Source organism: Fundulus heteroclitus, chromosome 21 (assembly GCF_011125445.2).
Source record: "Fundulus heteroclitus isolate FHET01 chromosome 21, MU-UCD_Fhet_4.1, whole genome shotgun sequence".
NCBI classification, from domain to species: domain Eukaryota; kingdom Metazoa; phylum Chordata; class Actinopteri; order Cyprinodontiformes; family Fundulidae; genus Fundulus; species Fundulus heteroclitus.
This window is the reverse complement of record NC_046381.1, coordinates 10379772-10393841: the sequence shown is the minus strand read 5'-3', so window position 1 is coordinate 10393841 and position 14070 is coordinate 10379772. Positions and strand designations below refer to the sequence as shown.

Genomic DNA, 14070 nt, shown 5'->3' with positions numbered 1-14070 from the left:
TGGATGCTTTCATTCTTTATAATGCAGGTCAAACACCCATAGTTGGTTGCTGAAATTTACTCTGCATCTCAATAAACAATTATTGCTTCCAGGAATGAGAAATGTGCATCTAAGTGATTTATTATGCAAATTTGGTTTATTTTCAGCTGCACCTGCATAAAAAAAAATATCATGTTTTTGTTTTCTTTTACAACTTGTATCTGATGTGCTTCATAAGAGTACTGTATTCCACCGCTTTATTTGATGCTATCTTCTATGCATGGTCACCAACAGTTAATGGGTTTTTCAGGACCAGCTGGGGGTGCAGTGTGATTCAGTGAGGTTGTCTCTGATAGTGTGTCCATCTTACACCATCAGATGTCTTGCTGGCTGCTATTACAGCTGACTGGGAGAGCGGACCTTTGAACAGGGTCAGACTGATGATATCGGGTTCTAGGGAAAATTGCCTCAGTCTGTTTGCCAAGTCATAGCCTGACACTTTGGGCACAAAGAAAGCAGAGAAGTGCTGCAGCAGCAATCCCATATGACCCCATTCTATCTGCGGCTTTCTTTAGAGACCTTTTTGTCCCAGATTTAGACGTTGCATTCAAAATCGCAAACTGTCTTTGTCTTCTGAAACGTAGACGTCAGACGGAGGACGATTTATGAGTACCACCGCGTGGAGCTCACAAAGACCAGGATCACCAACTCCTCAGCTGTGGAAATGATGCCTTTACCCAGTAAGAAGAATATTTCAATTTTTTTTGGGTTGGCTTTTATATTAGCTAAGGGTTATAAGTTAAATTCTTCCTATCATCTCTGGCAAAAAACAAGTCTTTTGATTGCAAAAGCTGCATCTCTTCTCATTCGCAGCCTGTCTCCAGTTCAGCAGCTGCGGCGCCTGCATCTCCTCTCACATTAACTTCAACTGCAGCTGGTGTCATCGGCTCAACAGGTTTGGCTTCTTTTACTCTCTGTCACACTCTTCCTCACAGCTTGTTTGCACTGTTATTTATACTCTAGTCCACATCCGCTGCTGAAAACACGACAAACAAAAATAAAGGCAATGATTCAGTAAGGTGCTTTTCTAGTATTGCTAGGATCTAAAGATGTTCCTTTTTAAAAATCAAACCATTCCTTTTAAAACCCAGGAGAGATTGAGTATTGAGCTTCAGAGCACGGGCCTCTGAAGCACTTCTACAACCCAGAATCAGATTAGATCAGATTCAACTTTATGGTCATTACACAGGTACAGGTACAAGGCAACGAAATGCAGTTTAGGTCTAACCAGAAGTGCAATAGCAGCAAGTACAGGATAAACAATGGTTCCATAAGTACAGGACATGGATTATGTACTGAATAAATATAGAGATGAATACTATTATAAACAGAATTTTCCTGATAGATTGGTCCCATGAGTATAATATATAGATAACTAGTATTGTGAACTAAATTTACAGCTGGATATGTACCGAATATAATATACAGTTGGATATTACTATTAGAGTTTTACAGAGATGTACAATAGCATAATATACAGATGATTGTTATTATAACAGAGTTTGCATGTACTATGAATATATGTACAGATGGCTATTACTATAGGCAGAATTGTGAGCATGATATACAGGTGGCTATTACTATAAAATGTATAAATAAAGTTTGGACAGAAGCTATTCAAATTAAAGTGCAGTGGAAGGTAATTGCATATTACAGTTAAAGTACGGTATTGCAAATGTATATGTATATGGAAGATGCTTCTTCCACCAAGTTTTTCTGGTGCCCCCCTCTCCAACTGGAATACGGTTGCTCCACAGCATCAAACGTCAGTCAGGAAGGGGACGGCCTCTACAGGATCTTGGAGAGGTCTCCTACGGGTGCTCCTGTGCATGATGGACCCTCGGCATTCTCAGATTTTTTTCAAGCACGGATAAAACTTCTGTAGTGAGATTGAGGCGCCTCATGATCTTGGAGGCATGAAAGAATCCTCGCTCCAGCTGGGGCAGAAGCGCACACCTCCAAAATGCGTGTGCAGACACAGGTTGCTGGGAGATCAAGGGAGATGTATTTCAGTCAGACAGCTCATGTGTAAGTTGGAACCTGGCCATAGCAGCAGCAGCAGGCAGTCAGCCAGGAGCAGCATAGGAAATTCAGAGAGCAGCTGGAGGTCTTGCATCTAATCATTATTAGAGCACGCTTGATATATTCTTCAGTGTCATAGATAAATGAATAAATAAATAAATGAATATTTCCATTTAGAAGTCTTGACAGAGGGGGAAATCTGTCTCTGCGTTTAACCCTTTACTCAGGGAGCCGTGTGCTGCCTACACTGAGTGGTGCACAGGGAGCAGTGTGTGGTCAAGGATCTAGCTCGGGGACCCAGAGTGACAGACTGAGTTTCGAACCGCTGACCATAACGTATGATTATACTTGAAGCAGCAGCACGACTCCAGCCCAGTGCCTGAGGCTACGTCCACATGTAGCCAAATACTGCATCCGCACAGAAACGTTTGAGCATGGATTTTATTTACATAGCGCCAATTCACAACACACGTCATCTCAAGGCACTTTACAAAGTCAAATTCAATCAAATCATCCAGACAGATTGGTCAAAAGTTTCCTATCTAAGGAAACCCAGTAGATTGGATGAAGTCTTGACAAGCAGCATTCACTCCTCCTGAAAGAGCGTAGAGCCACAGTGGACAGTCGTCTGCATTGTCCATGGCTTTGCAGCAATCCCTCATACTGAGCATGCTTGAAGCGACAGTGGAGAGGAAAACTCCCCTTTTAACGGGAAGGTAAAACCTCCAGAAGAACCAGGCTCAGTGTGAACGATCATCTGCATCGACCAACTGGGGGTTAGAAAAGACAGAGCAGAGACACAAAAGTACAGAAGCACACATTGATCCAGGAATCCTTTCTGTGTAATATGGTAATGGCAGATGATTGTGTGTGTTTGTTTCCAAACCCCCACCCAAGTGTATGGAGCAATATCTGCTGCCATTAAGGTAATAATTCATTTAAAAAAAATTGTTGCTTATTTTAGCAAAGCATCTCCAAAACAAATTATGAATGTATATGTTTAAAGTTCATCTGCAATCGAGACAAGTTGCTGGGCTTTGAAAACATTTGGAGAAGTATGAAACAACATTAATATAACACAAAAGAAATTTTAGACTCCTGTTTCCAACAATTCAGGGATATTTTTTTTTTTTTTACAGGAGAGGTGATGCAATTCAGTGAAAAACATACAGTAACCCTGTCATACCCAGACGATCTAGCATTAAATTTCAAAAATGAAGCCTCATTCGGACCATTTTAATATGTCCGGTTTCTACTGTTACAAAACTAAACTTTCTGATCTGCCAGCTTCTTGACTACGCAGAGATTTCGTTTATTCCGCTGCCTTTTCCCCGAGGAGAGAAGCAGCGGCATTAGGCGGCGGCTCATTCTGACATCCAGTCGACTCACACCTGTTCAGCCACCCTCTGCTCCACTTTCTCTCTGCCTTTATCCCTCTTGTCTCTCCGCACTTCAAAAACAAAAGTAAATATTTGAGCAGCTAAAGCAGTGTTGGCGGTCCTCTCAAGAATTTCCTGACGGCTGAAATGTGAAGCTGCGGTGCATTTCATTTGATTTAGTCAGATAGGAAAGTCTGAGTTAAAGACTCACCACAGCAAAGGGAATAAATTACGGAGACGCGACCTGTGATCTGCCCTCATTTCAAAAGATGTTTGCTGTCCTGATTACTTCCTTTTTGAGAGGCTGCTGCTTGGCCTGTGGAATGACCATCACTTCTCTTTTCTTTCTGTGTACGTACAACATTAATCTGCCACTCCCTCGTTTTTTGAGTGATGGGTTTGGGGAGATGTGCAGCGACCGAGGCCTTACAAGTCGCTTCGCATCCGACCTTCTCGCGGCTCGGCGTCTTAAATCCCGCCGGGGCTTGACGGAGACCGACTAATTTACAGTAACAAGAAAAATCGTTAATGCATTCAGCAGTTTACGGATGCGAGGAGATACGCCTGCAGAGGCAGTCTCATTAAGCTGCGTTTTAATTAATGCAGCCGACTGCGTTAATATCTCCCCGGTTCAGCTTCCCCCCCCCCCCCCCCCCCCCCCCCGTCCTCGGCATCCTCCGGCCACTTACTTTTGAAAAGGGCAAACATGCTTCTGGCGTGCACTAATTAAAAAGCATTGCGGTCGTTCCTGGCGTTAATGAGAGACGCTGACGTTGTAAAAAGAACAGCCCGAGTGAACTTCCCGTCTCTGCTGAGGGCTAGGGGGTAGCGAGCTCAGCGCCTCTTTCATGCAGCGGGTTTGCCGTGGCTGTTGTTCGCGGCCGCCCCTGATAAAGCGTCTGAATGCTGATGCGTTCGGAGGAGGCCCAGGGAAGTTGTCGTTTCCACAAAAAGGGAGAACAAAAGGCCAATGCCTATCACAGACGTTACATACCTTACAGTCAGAACCGTCTGTAACAGAATGTAGATCCGAATCAGAATCCACCAGATTCTAGCGTACAAGAAGTCAAACGATGAATTTGACTTCGGATTTTAACGCGCGCATCGTGCAGCAGGGAGACAAGTAATGCCAGGCAGGACAGCAACTGCAATCTATAACAGAAAAGACATTTCAAGGTAAAAGCAGGGGCAGTATGGACACAGATTTATTTTTTTTCCTCAGTAGTATGTCTGGCTACCCTGACTGTAAAGAGTTCATCAGAGACACAGCCTGGGGGTAGAAGCTGGCTCTGTGTCGGCTCGTTTTAGCCACCAGTGCTCTGTAGCGCCGACCTGAAGGCAAGAGTCTGAATAACCCGTTACCAGGAGGAGTTGGGTCGACAGCTCATGAATGACGGGACGAAAGGTCAAGTTTTGTGGATGAGCTGAACCACATCGAGATGGATGATGGATGACATCAATAACTTGACATTTGTTGCCTGGTTTATAAAGACGGGAAAATTTTGTTTTCTCATACAGGTCCTTAATGGTATAGTCAATAAAATAAAAAGTTATTCACGATTTGAAATTTCAGTTTGTGCCAAGGCACAACATTCAAGGTTAGCTCTTTTTTTCCCCTTGAACATCCTTCACAGTCAGAGCCAGCCCAAAGCAGAAGCAGATTAAGAGATGCTGCTTTGGTTATCCAGACCAGCAGGGGCCGCTAGAGAGCCAAACCTCTTCTCAAGATGCAATAAAAGGACAACCCAAAACTGGCAATGTTTCTTAGGAAGGAAGGTCACAAAACTACTGCTACTGCTCAATGATCCTGACTTATAATAAATAAACAATTGGGTAAATTTTATTTGTCTAGAGATGTTAAAATTCCCTAAAAAAAAATAATATTTGTTGCTTTTTCCCCTCGCTGCTAACGGGGAAAGCGTTTTAAACTTTATCGACCAGAGAACTTAGCTACCGTTTTCCAGAATGCTAACGTTTCTATTCATTATGTTTTAAGTGAGGTGTGTTTGTTCGAATTAGACAATTTATTTTTCAAATATTTTTTATTATTTCATCTGTAACTTTTCTTCACCTTCTTACAAGCATTGCACAGCACAGTGTTTTTCTGTCCAAATGATAAAAATGACTTCCTAGTTTCATTTCATTAGGCTTCACAGTGCAAATCTGCCCCTTTTGCCCAGGAAAAGCAGCTCAATATGCACCAAACAGCTGATGCAATGTGGACCTTTCAGACAGAATGTAAATATTTTCTATGCATACATTATATGATCAATCTGTGCTGCATTGTTGCTGTTTCTGTCCTGAGCTAGTAGTATGGATTCAGTGTGCGTGTAGGTTTTTTTTAAAAAAATGGCATCTAACAATCTTGATCTGTTGCACACGATTAAAACAAGTGATGGTGGAAAACACGAATCCAGATGTTTGAAATTGAGTAGCCTGTGAGCTACGCTATATGCAGATGTTTGCTGCTGAAATGGAAATCACATCAGCGCTCCTGCTGTGAGTGAGTGACCCATGGAGGTGGGTAAGCTGCAAAAACTGAGGAGGGACCGATTTTAGTCAGCAGCAGGGAGTGTTTGTTTCAGAAGCATGAATATTTGCCCTGATTCGTCCAAATCTGTGTTGTTTGAATCTGTTGGAGACGTGTGGGGTGCCGGTGTCTGTTCCTTTCAGCTTAATTGAGACTTCAGAATTCAGCAACGTTTCACAGCAATGGCATATCGATCGTTAAGTGAGGCACAAAAACTCAACACCTACCAGCAGCAACTCATTTTTCTGTGATCCGTACCACCTGACTTTGATCCCTGTTAAATTAATCAGATAAATTAGGATAAACCAACATAGCAGAAAATACATTTTACATAAGCAAGATGTAATTTTAGTTTTATACATAAAATTACAAATAAAGGCTCACTATTGTTCATTTATTGAACAAAAAAGATTCACATCAATCCTTCAATGAGCTAGCAAGGACGACCAACACTAGATTATTTGCTTTTAGTTTACATTTTCTCATTTTAAGTTTTCCTTCATTTTATTCTGTTTTTTTTACTTGCTTTTATTCTGTTTTTTTGTTTGTTTTTTCAATGTTTTAGTCTTAAAAAGCACTTTGCATTGACTTGTACTAAAATGTACCATACAAATAAATTTGCCTTGTGTGCAATTCCAGTATTTTGATTGGATGATCCGAGCTTGGGGCCGTAGTATTTGTGCCCCACGGCTGTCTACTGAGAGTGTGTTGGGCATGTGCACTGTGATTTCAGATGTTCATTATTTAAACAAACGTTGGTGGGCCGGCCCCAAAATAAAGGCTCCTCAAGCGGATATAGCCTACTGAGCTTGTTAGTTTTCTGGCAGACTTAGATATATAGGCACAAATGTTTATAACAGAATTTGACTGGTAAGCGAATCGGTCTTTTTTACAATATTACTCTATACAGAACGATCATGTCCCACTGATTATTGTGAACATAGAGCTCCAAAGCGACATCTGGTGGGGCCTGGCCCAACTGGCCCCAAATGCAGAGACACCACAGATCACATCATATATCATGATGTTTTACAATAAAATCACAATCTGAGTTGCTCATAGACTTTTGTCCAACAGAATCCTTGACAGCGAAGATCAGCAGAAGTTCAAGTTACGTATGATACAATATCAGATGTGTAGAAAAGCAATGGTAGGAGGAACTTCTCACAATCATGGAGAATGCTTTTGGTCTTAAGATTCCTTTTAAATGTGTGGCTATATATCTGGGAGAGGTATTACAAAAGTAGAATAGAAATGATAGAAAAGAGTTTGGTCTACTTTTGGCTGCAAGTAAAAAAGCTGTTACGAGAAAATGGCCAAGGATGGAGCTACCAACCATTGAGGACTGGATTGATATTGCACATATTTACATCATGGAAGAGATCACATTTTCTCTCATAGTGCAGCGAGACTACCTTTATAGAACCTATAAGACTCACCATCTTTACTTTCTAGTATCTCATTTATATTAGGGCACCCAATTTTCAAGTGAGTCTCCATCATTATCTTGTCAATTTATTCATTTCTGTCTATTTCTTCTTCCATTTTTCTCATTACTTTCATTCATTCATTCAACTCTTCTTGTGTCTCATTTTTTTTTTTTTGTAATAACAAACGCTTTGTGTTTCAACACCAGTAAAAGCAATAAAAAGAAAATGAAAATAAAAGAAAAGCGATTGTAGAACATTATTAATATATGGCTAAAAATATCCATTGAAACACAAGGAAGGTACTAAATGTTGTGACAGGAGACATTAAGATGTTTATTGATGTGTTGTGTGCTATAGGAGGTAGTAAGGACATTCTTTAGAAAAGTATTGTTTATGCATTTTCTTTATAGTTTTAGTTATTTCCTGTTTTTACTTTGTTATTAAAAACAGGAAAAATATAAGAAAACAAGGAAAAAGGGCAAATTTTTTATCCACAAATTTTCATGGAGGGGGCTGGTGCCTATCCCCAGCCTATGTTTGTCAATTGGTGAGAAGCAGAGTTCACTCTTGATTCGTTGCCTGTCTTCATGCCATTAAAGCCAAATTTATACCTTGATTGTTGACATTAATGACCTGAAAAAAGGTAACTATTTGACACTGAAAATAGGTTTATATACTTGATCGATTAAAAGTATTTCCAATTACAGTGAAGTAAACAATTGCAAAAAGCAATGCATTATGGCGTTAACTACTGTTACTTTATCAGTACCCTGCTTTTGGCAGAGCTAGCCTAACTCGCATTGTGCTGATTTAAAAAAAAATAAAGTTTTGCTATCTAATTTCTATCTTTCAATATTTGCTCAGAGCAAATTTTAAATCATGTTACTGACTCCTTATTCAAATCAGCAACCGTAAATTTATATGATTCTGATCTGTCAGACCAAGTGAAAACCCTCCACCGTAGAGGAAATGAATTAAAAGCCTCATCCTCTGGCTGAAATTCATTCAGAAGATGGATCTGATTTTGCTGAAAGAAAATAACACGGTCAACACGCATGCCAGTTTTCCCTGAAGTGATATCGCGGAAAGAAACACACACAATCAGTTCATCCTGTTGGGACTGAAATGAAAAATCTCTAAAGAAACATTCAATCCTTTTGTTTCCACCCACCATCTTTACTTTCTAGTATCTCATTTATAATAGGGCACCCAATTTTATCTTGGAAGACGACAACTGACTGAGATGGATCCCACCGAGAACAGACAAAGCTCAAGTTAAGTCCAGGAACCTCCTCGGTAGCTTTGTGCAACACTGTGCTGCCTTTGCTGCGGCCTCAGGGGGAGGAAAGCGGTCAGGGGAAAGTGAGGGATTAAATGGAGGAATCTGCTTCGGCTGATTGAGCAGACGGAGTTGGGGCCATAGTTTCATTACCATAACAATATGCTATTTGGAGAAGATGGGATCTCCCTGGGACTTTAGTGTTTTTACAGCACTTCTTCTTTCTAAAAAAAAACAGTTTTTATACATTGTGGGTCTGTTTGTTGTACCCTTCAGTGGATTTTCCGGCAAAATATACAACTCAAGCGTTTTAACTTCACCTAATTTCATATTAAGCTTTTCATCTACGGACAAAGCTTCCCCAGATTGAGACTATCTCTCGTTGGCAACATGTTAAACTCAAGGGTAACAAAGATCCTTTTTGAATGTTCCGGGATATGTGGAAGTGTTCCAGATATTCTTTCATTTGTCTCTTTGCTTCTAGACATGCTCTTAAAGCACTGCTTCTCCATCAAGTGATAAAACACAAAAAATATATACCATACGTAACAATAAATAATACGTACATTTATCACACATTCTCAGTAACATTTATTATTGGCATCCCTGGGACCACATGTACAAAGGCTCACGCCCTTTTCATGCAAAAGTTTAAATACATCAATTTGGAGTTGACGATGAAAATGAGCAGATTTGCATGCATTTGCAATTACATGAATGTATATCAAAGCATGCGCCACGTGGTGCAGAAATGTCTCTTACAACAGTTTAATTACTGGTTTATGCTTGACGCACATACGGTCCATGCAGAGATGAGCTGTGCGGACACAACTGCAGCGTTTTTTTTCTCTATGCGGCTTTTCCTCCGATGTAACTCTATTCTCCTAGACACTAGAGGGCAGCATTGTACTCCTACGCTAAGCATACTACACCCCACTACACGTAAAATTTGAAAACATAGTCGTTTCCAACATTTTAAAGCCTCCTCCTTTCTTCCAAGAGTGATGCCGATTTATGTTCAGGAATTGATAACAATTTGTTGATCACGGTGTTCGTTTTGAACCGAATCATAAAGAAGTCTATATTTATGAACCTCCGCTAGAAAGATCTCTTGCCCGTCCACCATGTTTTTTCTGCACAACACTGTCCACATAGTTAGGGGTTTTCCTTGGTGCGAGGAGAGGAAACCTTCGGCCGCGTGGAGGGGCATGGAAGCCAAAATTACGTAATAAGGTCACGCGGACCTCGTGGATGTGTCAAGCGTTATATTGAATATGCCTTACACTGAATATGGTGCAGATACGGTTGCAAACGGCTGCAAAAAAATTCCGCAAGAAGGAAGTTTGACTAGATGCCGCAGCAGCCCACGGATCAAGCTCCTGAATTTCACGAGCCAAACAGGAAACGTCGGATGCTAGACAGGATAAAGTTCCGGTGAATTTCCGAATAAAATGATCCCACCAACTTATGCTAACTTGACTAGTGTAAACAAAACAGCAACATAGAAAATCAAGGAAACTCATCCTCTTGGAGGATGAAATTGGATATTTATGTGCACGGATAACAAGTTTTCCCACAGAAAATGAAAACCATAGCTGTATTTTTTAATAATTCAGGGACAGCAACAGAAAGAACAATATGAACTTCTGTTCTCACAAGCGACAATTCCGCCCACGGAGCCGCAGCTGGCCGCTGTTTCACCAGAAGCAAAAATATTAATTGACCATGTTTTTAGAGGCCAAAAAGGTGTTTGTTGGGTCGTGAAGAAAACTGGCTCATCAGCTGCTTATGGAGAAAACTTATTGGAGTTATTCTCAGACCCGTCATAAACTATGCCGGTCCTTTCTGTGCTGACAGCTGTTTTTATACAAGAAGTTGAACAGGCCAGCATTAATACACAACTTGCAGTGAGAGCAGGTTTTCCTTATGCAATTGGAGCTGTCGACTGCACACATATTGCCATAAAAGCACCAAGTGATAAGGTCCTCTCCTACTCGCAAAAGAGGCCGGTACAAAGTATTAAAAGCAGGGATGAGAATTGCTCAGCCAGAGATTTAGTTCAAAGCAATATTGTGCACTAACTAAATGCATTCCAATTAAAGGTCCTTTTTTCTTAAATTTTCTTGTTAGATCCCAATAAAAGATGCTTTTTAAAGCTTTTTACAAATGTTTGAAGATTGACACTTAAGTCTTTGTCAAAATCACTTTTTATTTGTTGTTTTTAAAAACAAAGAATCTTGCTCCACCAAAGTGGTATTTGTTGCTTTCAAATATTTAATCATTGGATTCAGTCTGAGCATCACAAAGGAATTAAACAGTCGTGTTCTGTTAAATTGGTGCAACACAAATTTCATCCAGACAGAGTCGTCCAGACAACAGGAATGGGAAAAGTTAGCCAGTTAGCGACTTAATGGGCATAAAATTGCCCTGCCACAATTTTACTAATTTAGGCCAATTACAAAGAAAATGTTATTCGCTCACTTTTTTAAATTGTGATAATTTGCAGATTTTTTTTTCTCATGACTAAAGAATAAATGACGTATAATTATGTTTAACTATCAGACAAACAGAAAATGATATCTGAGGAACCTCAGTAAACTTTAAAGTTATTTAAAGGATAATTTTTACACCATTATCTTAATGTTGATTTTATGTGTTTATACTTTTAAAGTAACTATACACTTTTTAAAATGTGTCGCCTGCTTTTGCATAAATGGATAAAAACAACTTGTATATGTTCACAATCCTGTAAATATCAGTTGAATGCTTGGACTATAACTGGAAAACCTTTTATTTTACTTTATTTTGTCAAACAACCTTTTGTTTCCTCTACCCTCAGATGCTCCAGCGGCTTTGACCGCCATCGCCAGGACTGGGTGGATAACAGCTGTCCAGATGAGGTAAGGATTAGATCAAAAGACTTGAGCTTAGAGTTGAGCTCGATCCGATCTGGAAACAGGATCTGACCCAATACTGCCGTCATTCTTGGATCGGGTATCAGGCTGAGGTCATCGATCCACATGCCATGTTTCCTGTGTCGCTCGAGAACATTGGCCAAAAACAAGATTCGAGAGTAAATTTAGACATCGGGTTTGGATCGGAACCTAAACACACTGGATTAAAGCATCTGTACTTTATCCTGTCTAGATTATTTGGCATATTGCTTCCTAAAGGTGAAGTGCAACATAAAAATACACTGATTTCTGTGAAGTTTTCTGTTGTTCAAAATGTGACAAAAAAGATTTTCTTCCTATCAGACCAAAGACAAGATGTGCGACATAGACGATACTACGCAACTGCACCCTTTCACCACCACCATCACTGGCAGAACAGCATCGGGAAGTAAAGGAACCACAGCAGGCTGGGGCATGCCTTCCACCTCTCACACTCCCACCAGTGCCCCCACTGAAGGTAAAGTAGCAGAAAATAAATCTACAGCGAGATCTTCGTATGATCTCAGGACAACTAGTGAGTGGTGCTCTGTTCAGGTGGTAAATTATCTCAATCGTCTTGATTTGTCCTCTTTGGGACCGTCTTTCACAAAGAGTCTTGTTGTTTTGTTTTAGTTTTTTTGCTCCAGCTTTTGAACACTTGATCTGAATTAGGACAAATCTCACCAGTTCAAACCCTGAAATCGTGCTGTTCGGCTCTACAGACTAACCATATGCCATTTATTAAAATAGGCTGCAAGCTGGCAGTTTTATTTTAGGGTTTAGTCAACCTGCGTTAATAGTGCCTTACCAGTAAAATACCCAAAGGCTGTTCTTTTTTATTACAACCCTTTCAAGTGTATTTTTCAAGACTCTTTCAGGTAGTGCTACACAACATATTGAATGGCAATCTCCATGCAATACTGGGTATGCTAATATAGTTTAGGTATCATTCACACTCTGCTTGTTAACAATAAATTGGGCCCATTGGATGGACTTTCACTAACACCTGTGCCCGCATGTGATCAAGATCTTAGTGAACGAGATGCTAAAGCTCAGGGAGACTAGCGGGAACAATGCAGTTTGTTAGTGGTTTTGTTTGGAAAGTTACAAGAGTTTTTTGGGGGGGTTTTTTTAGCTTAAACGCCGTCCAATCCTAAGGCCACCAAAACGGATCCCCTCAACACCTTGGCTGCGCCTAGAAATTCTGTCCATAAAAGTTATGAACAGAATTGGTAGCACGATAGCTTAAACGCATCGTGCAGAAAACCCAATAACAAGATGAAATAGACTAGTTGAGAATGGAACCAACAATGAGAACAAATACTGTTTAAAAATATTACCTAACTTGAAATTTGATGATCCAATTTATAATCTTGCCAATTGTTGGTCATAACAGTGAAAGCTAAGAGATAGGTACTATAATTTTTAAACATAATATTCTTCTGTACATATGCTATCAACACACATACCCTTTTTGTACCGCACTATTTCTGCTGCATGCGCTTACTGCTAGTTGCACTTCTGGGCAAATGCTAAACTGCATTTCGTTGCTCTGTAGCTGTACATGCGTAATGACTAAAGCCAAATCTGATTTAATATAATCATATTGTCCATTTGATGACCTCTTGAATTATATATTGTTTTTTAGATTTGGATTAAAATTTTAGATTTTTATTTAAATACACAAAAGCTATCTTAAAGCAGGTGTGTCCAAAATATACCTATTTTTTTATTTTTTTATTTTTTTTACTGTTATTTCTGGTGACACCACTCATTAGAAAAAGAATAGCTTTATTGTTATTATATGACATAACAAAACACCAGATGCATCTTCAAAATTTGATGCATTAAGCATACAGTTTTTACAAACAATAGTTTGTAAATTGATACATGATGCATAAACACAAGATAACGGGAAAAATGCAATAATAAGCGATAAGATTGTTCGCCTCTGGTGTGAATACAAAGCGGCCTCGGACCAACTCCAGATATCTCATCAAAAGGACCGTAGGGGCTGGGCTTGGTCTAGATAAACAAATGCTAAACTACTATAATGAATGCCAAGCTAATAAACAACTAATCTGAACATCGATAGAAAGATCACAAAAGCTCACTATTCCAACTCCAACTCACTGCGCAGGCGTACGAGTCGGCAGAGCTACTGACCTCAGTTTTTGTGGGTCACAATGTCTTTTGAGCCAATACCAATACTGATTGAAAATTATAATGTAGTACACTCATTACACACGAAGGGCACCACACGGGCAGCTTTAGACACAAAAGCAGGATTTCAACAAATGTACAGTAATTTGTCAAAAGGATGACTGCACTAGATGACATCCATGTTTACAGTTTGCTCCCTCTTGGCCAGGACTCCCTTGAAAAAGAGGTTTTCAATCTCAATGGGATTTTTTTCTGGTTAAATAAAGGTTAAATAAAAAAAATAGTTTATTAGCAA

The 14070-nt window shown here is 39.9% G+C and overlaps 1 protein-coding gene across 1 annotated transcript in view; it reads left to right on the top strand.

Annotated features, from left to right (window-relative positions):
- The window catches only part of plxdc2 (plexin domain containing 2), a 136360-nt gene that overhangs the window by 107012 nt on the left and 15278 nt on the right, over positions 1–14070 (top strand). The window contains exons 8-11 of the mRNA XM_036125709.1: positions 624–719; positions 853–934; positions 11519–11579; positions 11937–12090. Coding sequence (XP_035981602.1) covers positions 624–719; positions 853–934; positions 11519–11579; positions 11937–12090 — 393 coding nt within the window. The remainder of the gene's footprint in view (positions 1–623; positions 720–852; positions 935–11518; positions 11580–11936; positions 12091–14070) is intronic.